General features: G+C 46.4%; 1 protein-coding gene across 10 annotated transcripts in view; it reads right to left on the minus strand.

The window, feature by feature from the left end:
- pogzb (pogo transposable element derived with ZNF domain b) overlaps positions 1 to 16,579 on the minus strand; it is a 40,345-nt gene extending 23,766 nt beyond the window's left edge. For 5 of the 10 annotated variants that reach the window (XM_048525809.2, XM_048525803.2, XM_048525806.2 and 2 more), the window contains exons 1-5: positions 16,311 to 16,578; positions 5,248 to 5,389; positions 3,249 to 3,347; positions 2,239 to 2,420; positions 1,279 to 1,414 (exon numbers count right to left, since the gene is read on the minus strand). In XM_048525809.2, the coding sequence (XP_048381766.1) occupies positions 1,279 to 1,414; positions 2,239 to 2,420; positions 3,249 to 3,347; positions 5,248 to 5,377 (547 nt within the window). In that variant the 5' untranslated portion in view covers positions 5,378 to 5,389; positions 16,311 to 16,578. Of the gene's footprint in view, positions 1 to 1,278; positions 1,415 to 2,238; positions 2,421 to 3,248; positions 3,348 to 5,247; positions 5,390 to 13,912; positions 14,451 to 16,310 lie in introns of those variants that run through there. The other 5 variants (XM_048525810.2, XM_048525805.2, XM_048525804.2 and 2 more) reach the window with 3 other exon arrangements.
- Positions 16,580 to 20,042: the final 3,463 nt, after the last annotated feature.

Consider the following 20,042-nt stretch of genomic DNA (forward strand, 5'->3'; position numbering starts at 1 on the left):
AACTGCAGACGCTGGCGAATCTGAAACAACAAGGTGTAGAGCTGGACGAACACAGCAGGCCAAGGCGTAGACCCTTCCGAAACATCAGCCTTCCTGCTCCTCTGGTGCTGCTTGGCCTGCTGTGCTCCTCCAGCTCTACATCTTGTTATCTCAGTACGAGGGAGGATTTGGGACAGGTTGGTATGACAGGAAACAGATTCAGAGGTATCTTAGGGCATCAGGCAGGACACACTTTCGCAACTGTTCCTTTGGGACTGACAGGCTGAGCATCAGATTCGGAAAGGTCCATTGCCAAGGAGGCAGCAGGACTCAGAATCTGGTGGCTAGCTCTACACCTTGATCCCTTGTGCTCCCTGAGGTGTGTATACGCTAACAGTTGGAGAAACCAGAGGTGAATATGTCAGCATATCGATGGGTACGTGCAGGCCCTTCGGGAACGTCAGCACAGCTGCTGTACTGTGTGATGGACAGCACCTCTCCTGAAGGGGCTTTCACAGTCCCAAAGACAGCGAACAGCCACGTCCAGCACACTGACTGCCATACACTGCCAAACTTCAGAAAGTGAGACAACAGTTGACCAGGGCTCTGCTGCAGGTCTCAGCAGTATACATCAAGACAAGTAAAACTTTATTTTTTAGAATTAGCTTACAAAGCAAACAATCCTCTCAGAAGATCCCTCTTCCCTTCCCACCCACTGCCACTCTCTAGGGGACAAGCACATGCCCAGACGAGGCCTGGTATGCTCAGGGGAGGAGGCAGGCACGAGGACCAGAGAGGGGAAGGGGGCAGCTGCGGGCAGGGGCTAGTCTAGAGGGGGGGGTGGGCCCAGAGAGGGGATGATACAGTAAAAGAAACAAGACACTGACAACAAAACAAACAGAAGAAGAAAGAGAAGAAAACTGATAGCAAGAGCAAGACAGCGAGAGAGCGAGCAGCACAATAATGCACAAACACTCCCTTTACCCTACAGCTAACAGCATGGGAAACACGTGCTGGTTGCCACACAAGACTGGGGACAGATTTTAAACAGGGGGCCAAAACAGGTATGAGGAAAGCTTGAGCCCGAACCAAAGCCCACAAGAACCAATTCATCAATTTCCCATTCTGATTGCTGTGAAATCTGCAAAGTGCAGGGGATGCGATGCCACCCCAAGTGCTGAGTCAAGTTCCCCATTGTGTGATAGAAATTCTGGAAGCTTGTGCCTCAGAACCCACAACAGTTGCAGCTACTCAGTTTAAAAGTAAATACTTAGTGTGACTTTTGCCCTGTAAACCTACCTGGCTCATTGTTCCACGTACCTGGCACTAACGTCAGAGGTTTAGTCTGGTACGGGACAGCTCCCTGACCACCCTGGACATTCAGTACAATCCCAACTGGATTCTGCACAGACCTCAGATCTTTCATGGTGAAACCCTGAAGAAATGGGGGAAAAAGAAAATGACACACTAATCAGCAAAATGATTAATTACAAATAAACCACATAAAAAATACAATTTTTAATTAAATAAGGTTTTTCACATTTCAAGCCAGGGATGGGAACGATGCAAGAGTCTGCTGTGCAGTTTACGCCTGTTTATCCAAGGAAGGGTAGAATCATAACAGGCATGAGTACAGTTAAGGTTCACTAGGCTGCTTCCACACAATGATGTTGAATGATCTGCACCCATATCCCACAGAGTTTAAAAGAATGAGAGATGATCACCTTGAAACATGTAAGATTTTGGCAGAGTGGATGCCCAGAGACTTTGTGTCAAGAGCACTATGGTACTGGGCTCAAGACAGGAGGTCAGCCATTTCGGACTAAGACGAAGAGAAATGGCTTCACTCACATGGATGTACATCTTTGGAATTGTTCATGTCAGACAGATGCGGATGATCATGCATTGAGTCCACACAACACATATCAACATTTATTTTTGGATACTAAGCAATCAAGGAGCAGGGATAGAAAGTCAGCCATGATTTGGTTACATGGCAAACCAAAGCTGAGGTGCCAACTGCCTGGCCCCTGTTCCTGTTCCTTCTGTTCAAATTCGCACAAGAGAAAGCAAGGTAAAATGGGAGCCTTGTCCTGAGAGTGTTTAACAGGAGCATAGTGTCATGGGAGCTTTAATCTGTACCTAACTCTGTGCCATTCCTGTTGCAGGATGGAGACAGTGAAGAAGGAGCTTTACTGTCACTAGCTGCCTCCACCCCTTTCATGACAACAACAAGGAGGAAGAATCTCTTTTTCTTACCTGTGTGGTGATGAAGATAGGCTGCCCTGGGACATTGCTAGTCGCCCCGGTCTTTGTATCCTGCAGTACTTGCATGGCAGTGGGCGAGTACATTGGTGGCACAGCCATCTGTGAGCTGAGGCCTGGAGGATTCTGGGCTACTATCAGAGGCTGACCACTTGAATTCATCAGAGGACCACCAGCTGAAAGGGAGAAAAGCGGCTGTGAACACAGGACGGACCAAATGTAACTTCATAACACATCCCCTGTTCACAGTTGAAGGCAGACCTCAGTTGACTCCCAATTGAACAGCAATCTGTAGCAGCACTTTCTTTTATAATCATTCCTGGGATGTAGGCATCACTAGCTGGGCCTAGATCAACTGCAATGTGGAGGTGCTGGTGTTGAACTGGGGTTGACAAAGCCAGAAGTCACACAACACCAGGTTACAGTCCAACAGGTTTACTTGAAATCACAAGCTTTTGGAGAGTAGCCCCTTCAATCAGTTGAAATGAGACAGAAGCACACAGATAATTTTGGGCAGAGGGATCAAACAATCATACAAATGGTGCAAGTGGAGTGTTGAATAAGTCTCTGCAGATGTTCAAAAGTGTTGGTCTGGTTTCCTCCCACAGTCCAATGATATGTAGGTTAGGGTGGATTGGCCATGCTAAATTGCCCATAGTGCCCAGGGATGTTCAGGGGTAGGTGGATCAGCCATGGGAAATTCAGGGCTACAAATATGCGTGGATGGGTGAGATGCTGTTTGGAGGGTCAGTGAGGATTCAATGCTGGAAGAGGCCATTCAACCTACTGCGGGCATTCTAGAGGGAGAGGGGTAGAGCGACAGGAGGCGGAGAGAGAGAGAGAGCACATACACGAGAGAGAGTGAGCCCTCACAAAAGCATCCAAGGATTTTGATCCCTGCCTCAAGGCTGAGGGACAAATTGGAGGCAAAGGATCTCTGGCAGAAAATAAAGGTTACCCACTTCACCTCATGAAGGTTTTCCAGAAAGACCCTGTTCACTTACCATTGCTGTTTGGGGACAGGACCGCCAGCATTGTCTTCTTCTCTACCTCATTATTTGGCAGCTCGCCCACACTCGCAGGTGCAACTCCCGGCTTCATACCTAGACAAGTAAGTAGAAACAGGTACCCCTTACAGAAACTATGCCTCATGGTGCTGCCTGACAACACAGTCAATAAGATCTGTTTCGGACTTGTTGGATAGGATTAGCTATTGTTCTCACTCTCCTGCCCAACATCTCTGGTTCAGGTTTCAACTTTGTTAGGACAACGCTTTTTTTTTGTGCATCTGAGGGCTGGTGGTGGGGGTGATCATCACACAATCTTTGTGGGCAATTGGTGCTGCAGGTTTGATCTCACTTTGAATCTGTCGACAAGGATTGGTGGAGTATTCCAGTTGGCCACCCAGGAATTTTCTAACCCAAAAAATTTCTCGTTAGACAGCCAAGCAGGAAATTACAAAGTCTACGACATCAGGAACTTTTATTGCCACCAAAACGTGACCTGCATTCAGGCAGGCAGCTACCAAAAATGACACGTCCCACAATATGAGCCAGGAATTAAACTAAATTAAACAAATATATCACCACATTTTGCTTGCTGACCGCAGAAAGTGCAATTCAACACCACCGCTGGAACGCAATCAAAACAGTCTGAAATTGAGTCTGAGCTTTCTGAGCTCAGGTCCCACCTTCTTAACCCCATACACTGCGAGTTATCTGAGCACTTTGTCTTCTTCTGATGATACTATGGCTTTAAGAGGTGTACTTTGCCATTTTTTTAAAATGAAGAAAGATTGCAACTGAGATATCAAGAGGTCTGCTCAAAGGCAATACAGTAAACAACTTGAGGCCTTTAGATTTTTTTCCAAAAAATGTTGGAACAATAGAAGCAACTTGAATGGATGGGGGCCAAGATTCCACAGAACCCAGATATTTTGTTTCAGCTTTCTGCGAGTGCTGGGTCTTGGATGTGGATGCCCTTACTGCCCTCTCTTTTATATCTAAAAGCTAGGGGTTCCTGCTGCTTGAATTGCATGAGATACAATCTATTTTAGTGAATATGCCTTTGCCAAGGGTATGTTTATGGGATGTTATTATATTGGAACAGTTAATTAGTATTATTTTTTTAATAAGCATTTCAAGAGTTACATTTTCTTTTCTCTTTATTTTGTCTGTATTTTAACTGTAACGTAAAAATAAAGCGTGTTTTGCCTGAATTCAAATAATTTGACTGAAAAGTAGCTGGAATGTAATGCTTTATGCACCTTTTAAAATAAGAAAAACTTTGGGTCCAGGCTATCATCTTAATATATTTTGAGGGGGTTTGGTCTGGTCCATAATATCCTGCTCCAAGCTAGTGAGACCCAGCCTGCTCTACAAAAGACACAGGTGGCTGCTTTCAGCGACAGCAGTCACGAACCAGAGAGCTGTGAGTGCATTCCAAACACTGTCATAAGCAAAAAGGTATCAGGAGTACAAATGCTTGCGGCAGCACACCCCAGAGGAAAGATGCCGACAGTCAAAAAGAGTGCTCAGAAAAAGCCAGTGCTATTTCGCAGGCAGCATTTGGGAGGATGCCAATCATTTGTGGCTGGGGATCCAGGGCCAAGTGCCAATAGCTGCAGGTGAGGAATCTTACAGAGAATGAAACTGGCTGGGCTGGGGTTTGTCAGGGATTCCCAGGCTGGATGTGAGCATTAAGGTGAAAGAGTCATCAAGAGGTCATCAATGAGGTGCAGGTAATGGGTGGGGTTAAGAGATTGCCTGCTGGGCCTTTTGCGATGATCAAATCAACACCATGTTGTTCACATATTGCATGGGACGAACACAGATGCACAATAAATTGGGAACGGGAACCAGGACTCCTACCACTGCCGCTGTGGGTGGGGACTTTGGCAGCAACACAGAGACTGCAAGTTCGCTATTCAGCCGTCACCTTGACTGAAACGAGCCAGCTCAGTCTGGGGACCAGCAGTATTTGCCTCTGTTCCTGCTAAATCACCTGTGCTGACATTGTTGGTTGCAGACAGCAACATCCCACCACCGGTATCATCCACCACGTCATCTTCTATGAGCTGCCAGGGTTCCAGCTCCTCCTCCTCACACTCCATGAATAGGTCAGTGTCCGCCATGTTGATAATCACCTGAAAAAGCAGCAAGAGAAGCCATTGTGCATGCTGTTACAATATGTTAATACTGGTCAAGTCAGGTTCTCAGCTTGCAATTCTTTTCTTAAAGCCCATTGTGGGAGTCACATGTTGAACATATACATAGGAGTCTGCTGGTGTACTTCTAAGGTGGAAGAATAAAAATTTATCAAAATAAAAACAGGAACTGTATCACACTGGACAAAAAAAAGTTGAAAAGATTTCATTATAAAACATCAGAAAAGAATTCAAACTCTCACTATTCCATTGATCCCAGCAACATCTTAACAGATACCAAAATCCCAAAGATTTATCATGGTATTCACACTAAGGCTAGCACAGCTACTACTGGTTTCCTTCCAGTGAACCTCTAGGGATCTAGGCACAGAGGTAAAGTCCCTACCTCTGGGCTAAAAAGTCTGAATTTGGTCCCACCACCCTAAGGTATGCAACTTGCCCAAAAATGCTGATTAAAATGATTTAAATGTAGTTCACAGCCAGTTCTGATATAACACAATAGTTGCGACCTCGTGCTACAGAAAATCGCACGACAACTGCGACACTTAAAGTGATGGGGACAGAACTGCGTTACAGGTAACACAAGTAGGGAAAGTTTGCCTTTTACAAATAGCGTTCTCCTGGGCTTCAATCGTGTTACAGTCAATTCGGGTTGAAGAAACACGCGTTGTATCAGAACTATCTGCATTTAAAATGAAACTAGAAGTATGGCTCCTCCTTCTTGAGGCAAGTAATACATAACAAATTAAATTTGAAGTTATACACGGTCTCTAACACCGTGCCCTGGACACATGTAAACCATGACCATGTAAACACTGTTAAAGAAAGCACATAATGAACTATTATTTAGTATGCTGGATTTCACAGAGATATTTTCTGGTTTCCTCTTCCCACAGGCATGATTTTATTCGAGTTTAGCAACAGTTGTTCACATACTGACAAATCAAGTAATGTTGACTCATTGGCAATTTTCTAAAACAAAAACATGGTACCAAATGAGGTCAGTCTCATTTGTGAGGAAGTCATTCATTATTTCATAGCATTTAGAATACGTGTCACTATCTTAAAGGCAGAAGCAACCCAAATCCTACTTAAAAACCAATACTTATATACACTGTGATTTTCAAAGCATTTGCAAAAATATTCTAAATTAGTGGTTTCAAATTGGAGTTATGAACAAATATTCCATCCAAATATTTGCTCGGGGATACACACCTTAGACAGTACTTTAAAAAAAAGCACAAAACTCAAAGTCAGAACTAAAACACAAGGAAACCAAGCTTTTATTGACCCTACAATAGTCATGCAAGAAAAGTGGAAATTGTACTTGCCGTCAGTGAACAATGTGCAAAATTCTGCCCAGTAAACGCGGATGTGAGAAGGTCAGCAGAAGAAATACCAGACAACACCACATGCGTTCCACCTGAATCCCGAAACAATGCGTACACCTGGATGCAGCGCAGCTCACTAGCAACCCATTTGGTCACAAACAGGTTTCTGTTGTTGTACAGCAACACTATAGCACTCTGATATTCTGCACTTTACAACATGTTTTGCCCAGTGAGCAACTGACCTAGAATATTAAAGAATGGGCAACACCAATTCTGGACAAATCCCATTACTCCATTCACCTGCATGATATCAAGTCTACATTCCTGAAAGGAGTATCACAGTTGTTTTGACTTCTTCATTTTCCCCACATTCTAAGATATTCTAAATACAGTGAATTTGTAGCACAGCATCATTCGGCCCTTCTGTTCCAAGATACCATTCCACATTAGCCTCCTCCCAATCTTTCTCGACTTCCAGTAACTGGTCTTTCTATTCCTTTTTTCCATGATATCCTCTGGTGTAAGGATGATCACATAACCACTGTCAATTGTCATAAACACCCATCTGGAGGGAAGGAAATCTGCCATCCTGTTGTCTGACCTGCACGTAACTCCAGAACCAAAAGCAATGGAGTCGATGTGCAGCTGGCCTCTGAGAAGGCCCAGCAAACAACTCACTTCAAGGGCAATAAAGCATGTGCAATAAACTCAGGTCCAGCCAGCAATGCCCACATCTCATGAACAAAGCCATTTGTACAATCACATTTTAAGGCAGAAGTGGATATATTCTCGTGAAGTACGAGGGTGGAAGGGTTATGGAAGTCGGCAGGAACACAGATTTGTTGTTACAAATTAGATCCAGAACATCTTTTTGAAAAACAAAACAAAGATAAACATTCAGGCATTTAGGATTCCAGCATCTAATGCTATTTGAATAAAGCATTTACAACTTAATCAACTTTTCTATGTTAAAGATCACTGTGGCTCCAGGCTAAACATCCTTCCAATCTCAAATATCCAAAAAATAGAGGCTTCAGATGGTTGAGATGTAAAAATATTCTTTCAGAAAAAGAACAGACTGAACTGGGTTTCAACCCAGTCTTCACTGAAAGAACTGTTCCAAAATGAATTAAAAGGCATTTTAAATACCTACCCTTTCAAACTATCAGGACACAGAATAAGCTACCATCCCATGCCTTGACAATGTCCATGCATGTAGCTTACCAGGTCAAAGTGCACAGCGACTCAGTCATTCCCATGTGTAACAGATAATCAAACTTTGTGTACAAGATCATCAGAAATAGGAACAAGTGTAGGCCATTGTGTCCCTTGAACATGCTCTACCATTCAATATGATCCAATCTAATTTTGGCATCAACCCTATTTTTTGATCTGCCCTGATAACCCACAACTCCATCCATCAAAAATCTGAATATATTCAAGGCCAATATAGACAATGAATGAGGCCCTGCCATTCTCTGGTGGAGGGAATTCCACAGATCTCCAACTTTCAAAGACAAAATTCCTCCGCATCTCGGTCTTCAATGGGAGACCCTTCATCATGAAACTAGAAACGCCCCCCCCATTCTAAATTCCCCCCACTGGGGGAAAAGCACCCTCAGCTTCCATCGTGTCATGGCCCCCTTCAGGATCTTATATTTAGATAAAATTGTGTCTCATTCTTCTAAATGTAAATGGATACAGGCCCAACTTTTTATCATCAGAAATACAGCTCAATCCCAGAAATCAGCTGAGGACCTTCTCTAAACTGCTTGCCTTTTCCCAGTATCCCTCAATTCCTTTATTAGATTTTTTATTCACTATTCTTAAGGCTTCATATTAACATTTGAGCATCAATAACCACTAGCAGAAATGTCAACTTCCAAACTCTACCCCCAGTCACCATGTGCAAGATCTTGAGGTATAGGAAAAGAAGTAGGTCGCTCAGCTCATCAAGTCTGCTCAGCAATATAATGAGCTCCTAATTCATTGTCACCACCACATTGGAAAGGTACACCTCTAGTTTTTAAAAACCTGACCCATGCACTTCCCTCCTCCCCAAACAGTTTCCACCGCTCCCTCTCTTGGCTTGCTTCAATATCTCGAAAGCTTTGAGCAAACAACTTTCTTAATTCCAAGGAATACAACCTTAGCATGAGTACATCATCTCTCCTCTTACAATTCCAGGACCACTCTGGTGAATCTCCATCACACTCCGTCAAAGGTCAGAGCATCCGTGGTGAGCTGCAATGCCCAGAACAACTCTCAGGCGATTCCAGTGTGGTCTCACTTTGTGCAGCTTCCAGTCACAAGTGGGCCATTCCTCTCAATATAAAGGCCAGCACACCTTTAGCTTCTTTCATTATTTTCCATCCTGACAAATTTCTAAATAATCTGCACGTATAAGCCTCTCTTTGGATCCCACTGTGGTTTCTAGTTTACCACCATTTGGAATTATTATACTTAACAGAACTATTCAGCACAGGGACCAAGCATGTTGTCTTCTCACTCACTGAGTCTGTTCGTCCACATATTGAGTGAGCATGAGTGAAAATAATTACGTGGCACACTATGGAAATAAAATATCAAACATCCATATCTTTGCACCATATTAGCCAGATGTCAAAACGAGGCTGAGACCTGTACACCGACGCAGAGTTGCAGTGTAGCAACTGGAAAGCAGGTTGGCTCACCAGATAGCTTGGGAATAAGTTTATTAGGATATTGGATGGCCACATAAGCCAGCCATTAGGCAGTGTTGGAGACAGCTCCCATACGGCGTCAAGTCACTACTAGGACCAGGATCTACTTCTCGGCTTTCATGCCTGTCCGACAACACCACTTTGCATCGGTGATAATCCAACACTGAACTGCCAACCCAAGCTCCCAGGCACAGTGCTGAGTCAACCTACAAGGAGAGTAGACAATGGCACACTGCCAGCCCACCTTTAAAATGACTCGAACAAGTGGGTTTTTGTCAGTGAAATGCTGCTGGGTGGACAGGAAGCCTAAGAATTTGCTTCCATTCAATTTCCTTGCAACCCTTTTCTCTCCTTTTAAAAACTCCCAATGTTAATTCTGAAGCTCCCCCTGACATTCAGGGTTTCTCCTTGAAAAGGGAACAAAAATCAGCTTGGCTCTCACATTGATTGAACTGTCTTTTAACTAATCCTCAAGCCTACTAATTGATTGTCTGGGCCAAGAATAAATCACACCAAGTTTGAGAGCACTTTGCAAAATGCCCACTCCAATGTCCCAAACCAGAAAACCACTATGATGCCAGTGTATATGAAACAGTATCATCTCTTACCACAGCAGTACTATCAAGTACTAGGCAGCACACATGCCTTCAAGTCCCAAGGGACCTGGATTCAGGTCCCACTTCAGGGCTCGAGCACCACAAATAAACACTTGTGCTACTTCCAGGACTAAGGGAGTGCAGCACTGTCAGGAATGCAGTTTTTCCAATTAGCCATGAAACAAAATCTTCACGGTCTGATCCAGAGGCCTGCAAAGGATCTTACTGCAATATTTTAAGGGTATTTCAGATGTCCTGAGGCTAACATTTACTCCTTAACCAAAGATCACACGTGCAAACAATAAAGATTTGCCATGCATGATCATATTCTTGTCTGCGCAAGTTTGTCAGGTTCAAGTCAGCCACCACATTTAACAGCAATTAAAGAACTTTTGAAATAAAGTATTTTGACACGTATGATAATCAAAAAAAGCACGAGAAAAATTTAAGACTTTCCTTCTACCTCGCCCTGGAGAAACAGCACCTGGTGTTTGGCAGTTCATCCCAGACTTTTGTGTCTCTGATTACACAGCATTGATGACAGTCTGCACATCAGGCTTCTGAACAGATGTGAGTGAAACACTGAACGAACATTGTAAAAACCACTAACTGTGCCGCAACTTCCATCTGGCATTAACTGAGCATCCAGTTGGATTGCGGGATGGATCGCAAAAGGTAAACGACAATTTTAAATAAACCTGACCACAAGGACACAGACGAGAGCCATAATATGTACAATCTCACAAATGTTTGTTTTCACAATCAAAGCCTTGATGGATGTCAACTTCACTGTGAATTACTCACTGTCTTGTTTTGCATCCTCAAAAACAGAGGCACTAACCAGGACCTCAAGCAGCTGCAGAACATATTATGCATGTTACATGTTAGAATGCAGGGTCACAGTCGAAGAATAAGGGTAAAACCATTCAGGACTGAGTGAGTGAAGTAATTCTTCCTCATGAGTTGCGAACCTGTGGAATTCCCTACTACAGAGAGCTGTTGGGGCCAGTTCATTAGATATATTCAAGAGGGTGCTGTACATGGCCCACGTGCCTGAAGAGATCGGGGGTGTGGAGAGAAAGCAGAATTGGATACTGAAATTGCACAATCCCCAGCCACCATCATATTGAATAGCGGCGCAGACCCTAAGGACCAAATGGCCGACTCCTGCACCCATTTTCTATGTTTCTATGTGCCCGACCTCATCCCGAAGGTGACGCAAGATTAACCATGCAGTCATAAATACAAAAGTTCAAACCTTCCCATCCATCATGATGCTAATTAAAGAAGGGGGAAGGCTCTCGTTGAAATCTCTTTCAACTTCATTTTTTGCAGCGCACAGGCTTGCAAATTATGACATGAGAATGATAAATTATTGCACAAGACACCACCGGTCGACAGGAACTGCTGTACAGCTTAATTTTAATATAATTCAGCAGGATCTGAAATTCTCGGAGCTGTTGTTTGCTCTTTTGCAGCACAGGCGTATTTACCAAGCCTTGATTCCCTGTAAAGTTGACCATCGTGGCTTGGGAGGATGGGCCATGGCATAAACAGAAGAAGCACCACAATTTAAGCAAGAGGAACCGCAGCCACTTGTAAATTTACTAAAGGTGTAAAAATTGCACTTGTTTCTTTTTTGAAGATGATTCAGGTGCTTTCATGCATCTTGTGGGCTTGACGAATTAACCTCAAGCTGACTTCTGATTCCATCCCTTCCTTCAGTTGCTGTCCCAGAATCATGTTTGCTCAAGAATTAGAAATTTCACATTGGCAGTGTTATAGTCTACATGTCATAGTTGAAAATGAAAACACAGCCGCAATTTAAAATGCACTCAGAGATGCAGATGCTGAAGTCATAGAGAACACAATGTGGAGCTTGAGGAACACAGCAGGTCAGGCAGCATCAGGGGAGCAGAAAAACTGACATCTCTGGTCGGGACCCTTTCTTTCTTTTTTTTGAAGGGTTCCAACCTGAAACGTCAACTTTCCTGCTCCTCTGATGTTGCCTGGCCTGCTGTGATCCTCCAGCTCCATACACAATTTAAAATTACCACGATTGAGATCAGAGTAATCTACTTTTACAAGAGATTATTTGGAACTAATGCATTTTCATCCCACAAAGGAAAACAACACATTCTGATTGCCCCAAGTGCATTGCAAATTATTTCCTCACCTCTGTTACCGTTATTATTATTTCCAGCTTCTAGTGACACACTTAAGTCTAAGCCTAAACTGTTCCGGGCAAATTTCCTGCAGCTTATTAACTAACGCAGAGCTTTATGAAAACCATATTCAAAAATAAACTGCATTCAAATACCTGTCATCAATGTCTTGGAAGATTTACTACTCCTGATAATACAGGATTTTTATTTAGGCCTGATGAGGAAAAAGTCCTACGGCTAGAAACAAGGCGTCCTCGCCGTCTGAACATGAGCAATGCCAAAGAAGATCCACAAACATTTAGAACTAAGCATTGTACTCAATACTGCATTTGAAGATGCAACTCATTCATCTTAACAAGCAATGCCACAGGAGGCCAACAAATTTCATTAATAGTACATTCTGGCCAAAATCCCTGTTATGACAAAGCAAGTCCTTTCACCTTAACATGAACAATGTCACGGAAGACCTACTTTTTATTCTAATTCACTATGTCCAAGACTGCCGTTATCACAAATTGTGCCCTCGCTATTTTAGCCTGAGCAATGTCATAGAAGATAAGCAAACGTTCATCATAATGCATTGTGCCCAAATCCTTTGCCGTTACGAACTACATGGTCACTCCAACTTAACGTGTGCAGTGCTATGGAACATCTGCATATTGCAAATGTTTCCATTGCACTGTGAACTCCTATCAAGAGGTAGTACATGATTCCTCCACAACATAAGCAATGCCACAGATGATCAGACACTTACAACAAAACCTTGTGTTCAAACCTCCACTCGTTACAAACCACGTGCTCTTTAGCCTAATATGCATACTACCACAGAAAACCTACATCATAACACCCGCTCCTCTCAGAAACCCATAACTGCTTGACAGTTAACAAACTGTGAAATTATAATCAGGTGAAAATGAGTCAAGTACTCCCACAAGTGAATCACCCTACCAGGTTGGGTCTCAGAATGAAGGCTGATTAGGCCGCTATTTTGAAAAGCAAAACCGTGGCTGTAAGATAAATCAAAACAGTGCTCCAAAGACTTAAAAACATACACATGGATGGATCCAGCAGTTAAGATAACGCCTCATGTGCACGGAACACCACACAGATTCAGGACTTTGGCGGGTACTGGGTAACCACTAGGCATGGGAAACCTGAAGAAGCTCACTGGATCAGCGTGAAGATTATTGGAAGATTATTGCTCTGAGACATCATCTTGCCCTCACCTCACCTCCATTCAACTCATTTAGGCAAATTTCACATCTTTTTGGGAACTCTCCAACATCCAGATTACAACATTGTAACATCAGCAACTGTAAAGCCACCCTCCTCCATTCACTTCGACAGAATGAACCAACGAGCTACATAACATTCAGCTAAGGTAACAAGAAGGTCCAAACACAAGATTAAGTCGGCAAGGTGCGAAAAGGGAGCAATCCGCAGTGGTGGCGGCAACATTTCCTATGAAGAAAATCTACCAAGGGAGTCACGGCAGGGATTCCCAGCCACAAACGGCAAAAAAAAATTTCTGCCCATCCTTTATCCTTCACAGGCACACAGTCCATTGAGGCCATTCGCGCCCGAATTGCTGCAAACCCAATGAAGGCAGATGCTACTCAGAACATCATGCTTCTTTGAAACAGCTATCCTGCTCACGGCATATCCTCACCCTTGCACTTTACAAACGACAAAAATTCCGGGCACTTGCCTGATTCCCTCTCTAATCTTTCTGCCACGTCGCCTTGGAAAGGAATCCCAAAACCTCCTGAAGGACTTTAAGTGAACTGTCGCGTGCTTCTCGAATCTGGGGCACGTGGATCGGAACACTCTCCTGCAGCCAACAGTCACCCACCCCCCATAAACACCACCACGCAAACCGTAAAAGTGACCTGCCTTTTCCAAATCAATGCAAACCTTCTTGGCAGGACAAGAGAGGAATTTTTCTTTTCAAAATTAGTTAAAATCCTTATTTTCATTTTGTGGGGGAAAAGTTTGCAGAGATGAAGTGATACATTTAAGGAAAATGCAAAGGGAAGAAAGAAGAAACTGTACCACAAAGGAAGATATGAGCGAAAAAAGACCTGACAGGGCCTCAGAGTGAAGACAGAAGAAAAGGAATACGAAAGAGGGTCATTTTGGAGTGGAATAAGTAAAAAAAGAAGAAAGAAGAAAGTTTAAAAATGCATGCGTAGAATAGGGTGAGAAGAATTTACTTGATTTTTTTTTGTTTGTCTGAATTTTTGTGCAGGAAATGTGGGGAGGTGGTGGGAAAACACTACAAGAAAACACCCCATAAAAGTCTTCAAGCCAGAAGGAAATGCCCACAGTCAGCCATGTCGGGGGGGGGGGGGGGGGAGGTGAAGAATACAAGGGAATATTAAAAAGACAGGCAGGAAGAGGAAGTGGGGAAAAGAAAAGCAATATTGAAAAAGGGGGAAGGGGTAAGAGGGAGAAAGTTAAAAAGGGTAGGGGAGAATATTAAAAGAGACAGGAAGAAAGGGGAGAACATTTTTAAAAATGACCGGGAATATTTAAACAAGGTGGAGATATTGAGTGTAAGAAAGAAAAAGGAGGGTATGGAAAGGAAAGGAATATTTAAAAGAGAAAAGGAACAGAAAGAAGGGGCAAGGTGAAACTATTTTGAGAAGGAAATAGAGGGAGAAATATTTACAAGAAGTCAGAGAAGGATATTTAAAAAAATGAGGGGGGAATGTTCTAAAAAAAGAAAAGGGAGGGGATATTTAAAAAACAAAGGAAAGGAATTTCAATAAAGGGAAATAGAACATTTTTAAAGAAGAAAGGGAAGGGGGTAGATAGAATGAGTATTTTGAAAAAACGGGAGGGGAAGAGAGAGAGAGAGGATATTTAAAATAAAAAGGAAGGGAGGGGGAAGAGAAGGCATATTTAAAAACAGAAAGGAAGAGAGAGAATAGAGGGAATATTTAAGAAATGAAGGGGAGAAGAGAGGCAATATTTAAGAATTGAAGGGGAGAGGAGAGGGAATTTAAGAAAAGGAAGGAAGGGGGAGGAGAGGGAATTTTTAAGAAAAGGAAGGTCAAAAGAGAGGGAATATTTAAAAAAAACAAGGGTAGGAGGAAGAGAGAGAAAACATTTAAGAAAAACATAAGCTTTGTAGAGAAGGGGAATGTTTAAAGGAAAAGGGGATTTATTTAAGAAAGGGAATGGGGGAAGAGGGGAAATTTCTGGTTTTAAAGTAGGCGGAGGAGAAAGAACATTTTGGAAGGAGCAAGGATATATTAAGAGGGAATTGGTGGGCAGGGGGGTCAGAGGAAAACACTGTTGGGGGGGTGGATGTCAAGTTAATAACAGGAGGATTCAGAAAGAAAACTGTTGCTGTGGGGGGTGTCAAGTTAATAAAAAAGGGGGATTTAAAAAGAAAACTGTTGTTGTGGGGGGATGTCAATTTAATTAAAAAAAGGGGGATTTAAACAAAAACTGTTGTTGTGAGTGGGGGATGTCAAGTCAATAACGGGGGATTTAAAAAGGAAACTTGTGGTGGGGATGTCAAGTTAATAACAGGGGATTAAAAAAGAAAAGTGTTGCTGGGCGGGGTGTCAAGTTAATAACAGGGGGATTTAAACAAAACTGTTGTTATGGGGGGGGGTGTCAAGTTAATAAAAGGGATTAAAAATGAAAACTGTTGCTGTTTCGGAGATGAAAACGCCCCGTTCGAGCTTTTGAAATTCTGGGGGGGGGGGGGGGGGGGGGGGGGGTGAAGAGAAAGAAAACCGTGACCCCCGCCGCGATCGAGGTCATTTATTTTATTTTATTTATTTATTTACCCCGCAACCTTAGTTTTCCAGTTGCCCCTCCCCCCTCCTAAAATGGCGGCCCTACCCCTCCCCCCACCACACACACAGACACAACCACCTCCCGCCGGCGCGAGAGGCCGCCCGCAACCGCCCCCCCCCCCCCGCCGCCAGGTCCGTTTCAAACCGCCGCGCGCCGCTTCCAACCGTAAAACCCAATTTGAAATTCAACCGTCAACCGTCGCCCCCACCCCGCGCCGCGCGCCGCCCGCCCGCCGCGCGCCTTTTTTCACCGCCCCCCCCCATCCTCCTCCTCCTCCTCCTCCTCCTCCTCACCTTGCTACGAGACGATGTTTTTTTTTGTTGTTGTGTGAGGGGGGGGCGGAATTCTAAAGGTGGGGGGTTTGCGTTTGTGTGTGTTGTGGTGGTGGTGGTGGTGGGGGGGGGGGAAGAAATGTGTGGGTTTCTTGAAACGGAACAGGAACGGTTTCTCTCCGTTTTTCCAGGCCCCCCCCAGGGGCGGGCACGCGCGCCACACACACACACACGCGGGGACACGGTTTTGTTTTTTTGGGGGGGGTCCTGCGAACGGCGGCTGCGTCACTTCCGCTTTCTCCGCCAGACCCCATCCCCTTTTTTCCTGGGTCCGTGAGGTCACTTCCTGCCACCACCTCCTCCTCCTCTTCCATCGTTGACATCCCATAATTGGTGGAAGACAAGGTAAGATTCCCTTTCCTTTCTTCTGGTGGTGCATCAACTCTACCCCCCCCCCCCAACTCAATCCATCTTCCACCCCCCCCCATTGCAACCATTAGTAACACTCCCCCCCCCCCCATCACCACCATCTCTCCACCTCACCCCCCCCCATCACCACCATCTCTCCACCTCACCCCCCCCCATCACCACCATCTCTCCACCTCACCCCCCCCCATCACCACCATCTCTCCACCTCACCCCCCCCCATCACCACCATCTCTCCACCTCACCCCCCCCCATCACCACCATCTCTCCACCTCAACCCCCCCCCATCACCACCATCTCCCTACCTCACCCCCCCATCACCACCATCTCTCCACCTCACCCCCCCCCATCACCACCATCTCTCCACCTCATCCCCCATCACCACCATCTCTCCACCTCACCCCCCCCATCACCACCATCTCTCCACCTCACCCCCCCCATCACCACCATCTCTCCACCTCAACCCCCCATCACCACCATCTCTCCACCTCACCCCCCCCCATCACCACCATCTCTCCACCTCACCCCCCCATCACCACCATCTCTCCACCTCACCCCCCCCATCACCACCATCTCTCCACCTCAACCCCCCATCACCACCATCTCTCCACCTCACCCCCCCCCATCACCACCATCTCTCCACCTCACCCCCCCATCACCACCATCTCTGTACCTCACCCCCCCATCACCACCATCTCTCCACCTCATCCCCCATCACCACCATCTCTCCACCTCACCCCCCCATCACCACCATCTCTCCACCTCACCCCCCCCATCACCACCATCTCTCCACCTCAACCCCCCATCACCACCATCTCTCCACCTCATCCCCCATCACCACCATCTCTCCACCTCACCCCCCCATCACCACCATCTCTCCACCTCACCCCCCCCCCATCACCACCATCTCTCCACCTCACCCCCCCATCACCACCATCTCTCCACCTTAACCCCCCCATCACCACCATCTCCCTACCTCACCCCCCCATCACCACCATCTCTCCACCTCAACCCCCCATCACCACCATCTCTCCACCTCACCCCCCCATCACCACCATCTCTCCACCTCACCCCCCCATCACCACCATCTCCCTACCTCACCCCCCCATCACCACCATCTCTCCACCTCACCCCCCATCACCACCATCTCTCCACCTCACCCCCCATCACCACCATCTCTGTACCTCACCCCCCCATCACCACCATCTCTGTACCTCACCCCCCCATCACCACCATCTCTCCACCTCACCCCCCCATCACCACCATCTCTCCACCTCACCCCCCATCACCACCATCTCTCCACCTCACCCCCCATCACCACCATCTCTCCACCTCACCCCCCCATCTCCTTCTTTTCTCTACCTCATCCCCCATCACCACCATCTCTCTACTTCACCCCCCCATCACCACCATCTCTCCACCTCACCCCCCCCCATCACCACCATCTCTCCACCTCACCCCCCCCCATCACAACCATCTCTCCACCTCACCCCCCCCCCATCACCACCATCTCTCCACCTCACCCCCCATCACCACCATCTCTCCACCTCACCCCCCCATCTCCTTCTTTTCTCTACCTTATCCCCCATCACCACCATCTCTCTACTTCACCCCCCCATCACCACCATCTCTGTACCTCACCGCCATCACTCTACCTCACGTCCACATCACCACCATCTCTCTACCTCACGTCCACATCACCACCATCACTCTACCTCACGTCCACATCACCACCATCACTCTACCTCACGTCCACATCACCACCATCACTCTACCTCACGTCCACATCACCACCATCACTCTACCTCACGTCCACATCACCACCATCACTCTACCTCACGTCCACATCACCACCATCACTCTACCTCACGTCCACATCACCACCATCACTCTACCTCACGTCCACATCACCACCGTCACTCTACCTCACGTCCACATCACCACCATCACTCTACCTCACGTCCACATCACCACCATCACTCTACCTCACGTCCACATCACCACCGTCACTCTACCTCACCCGCATGATCACCGTCTCTCTACCTCACTACTCCCTGATCACCACCCTCACTCTCCCTCACCACACCCATCACCACCGTCACTCTACCTCGCCACCCACCATCACCCTACCTCACACCCATCACCACCATCACTCTACCTCGCCACCCACCATCTCTCTACCTCACACCCTATCACCACCATCACTCTACCTCACACCCATCACCACCATCACTCTACCTCACACCCATCACCACCATCACTCTACCCCACCAGGGTCCATCATCACCGTCATTCTACCTCACCACCACCCCCCCATCACCACCATCACATCTCTCTACCTCACCCCCCATCACCACCATCACATCACTCTACCTCACCCCCCATCACCACCATCACATCTCTCTACCTCACCCCCCATCACCACCATCACATCTCTCTACCTCACCCCCCATCACCACCATCACATCTCTCTACCTCACCCCCCATCACCACCATCACATCTCTCTACCTCACCCCCATCACCACCATCACATCTCTCTACCTCACCCCCCATCACCACCATCACATCTCTCTACCTCACCCCCCAACACCACCATCACATCTCTCTACCTCACCCCCCATCACCACCATCACATCTCTCTACCTCACCCCCCATCACCACCATCACATCTCTCCACCTCACCCCCCCATCACCACCATCACATCTCTCTACCTCACCCCCCATCACCACCATCACATCTCTCTACCTCACCCCCCATCACCACCATCACATCTCTCTACCTCACCCCCCATCACCACCATCACATCTCTCTACCTCACCCCCCCATCACCACCATCACATCTCTCTACCTCACCCCCCATCACCACCATCACATCTCTCTACCTCACCCCCCATCACCACCATCACATCTCTCTACCTCACCCCCCATCACCACCATCACATCTCTCTACCTCACCCCCCATCACCACCATCACATCTCTCTACCTCACCCCCCCATCACCACCATCACATCTCTCTACCTCACCCCCCATCACCACCATCACATCTCTCTACCTCACCCCCCATCACCACCATCACATCTCTCTACCTCACCCCCCATCACCACCATCACATCTCTCTACCTCACCCCCCCATCACCACCATCACATCTCTCTACCTCACCCCCCATCACCACCATCACATCTCTCTACCTCACCCCCCATCACCACCATCACATCTCTCTACCTCACCCCCCCATCACCACCATCACATCTCTCTACCTCACCACCACCCCCCATCACCACCATCACATCTCTCTACCTCACCCCCCATCACCACCATCACAT

Source organism: Stegostoma tigrinum, chromosome 47 (assembly GCF_030684315.1).
Source record: "Stegostoma tigrinum isolate sSteTig4 chromosome 47, sSteTig4.hap1, whole genome shotgun sequence".
Taxonomy (NCBI): domain Eukaryota; kingdom Metazoa; phylum Chordata; class Chondrichthyes; order Orectolobiformes; family Stegostomatidae; genus Stegostoma; species Stegostoma tigrinum.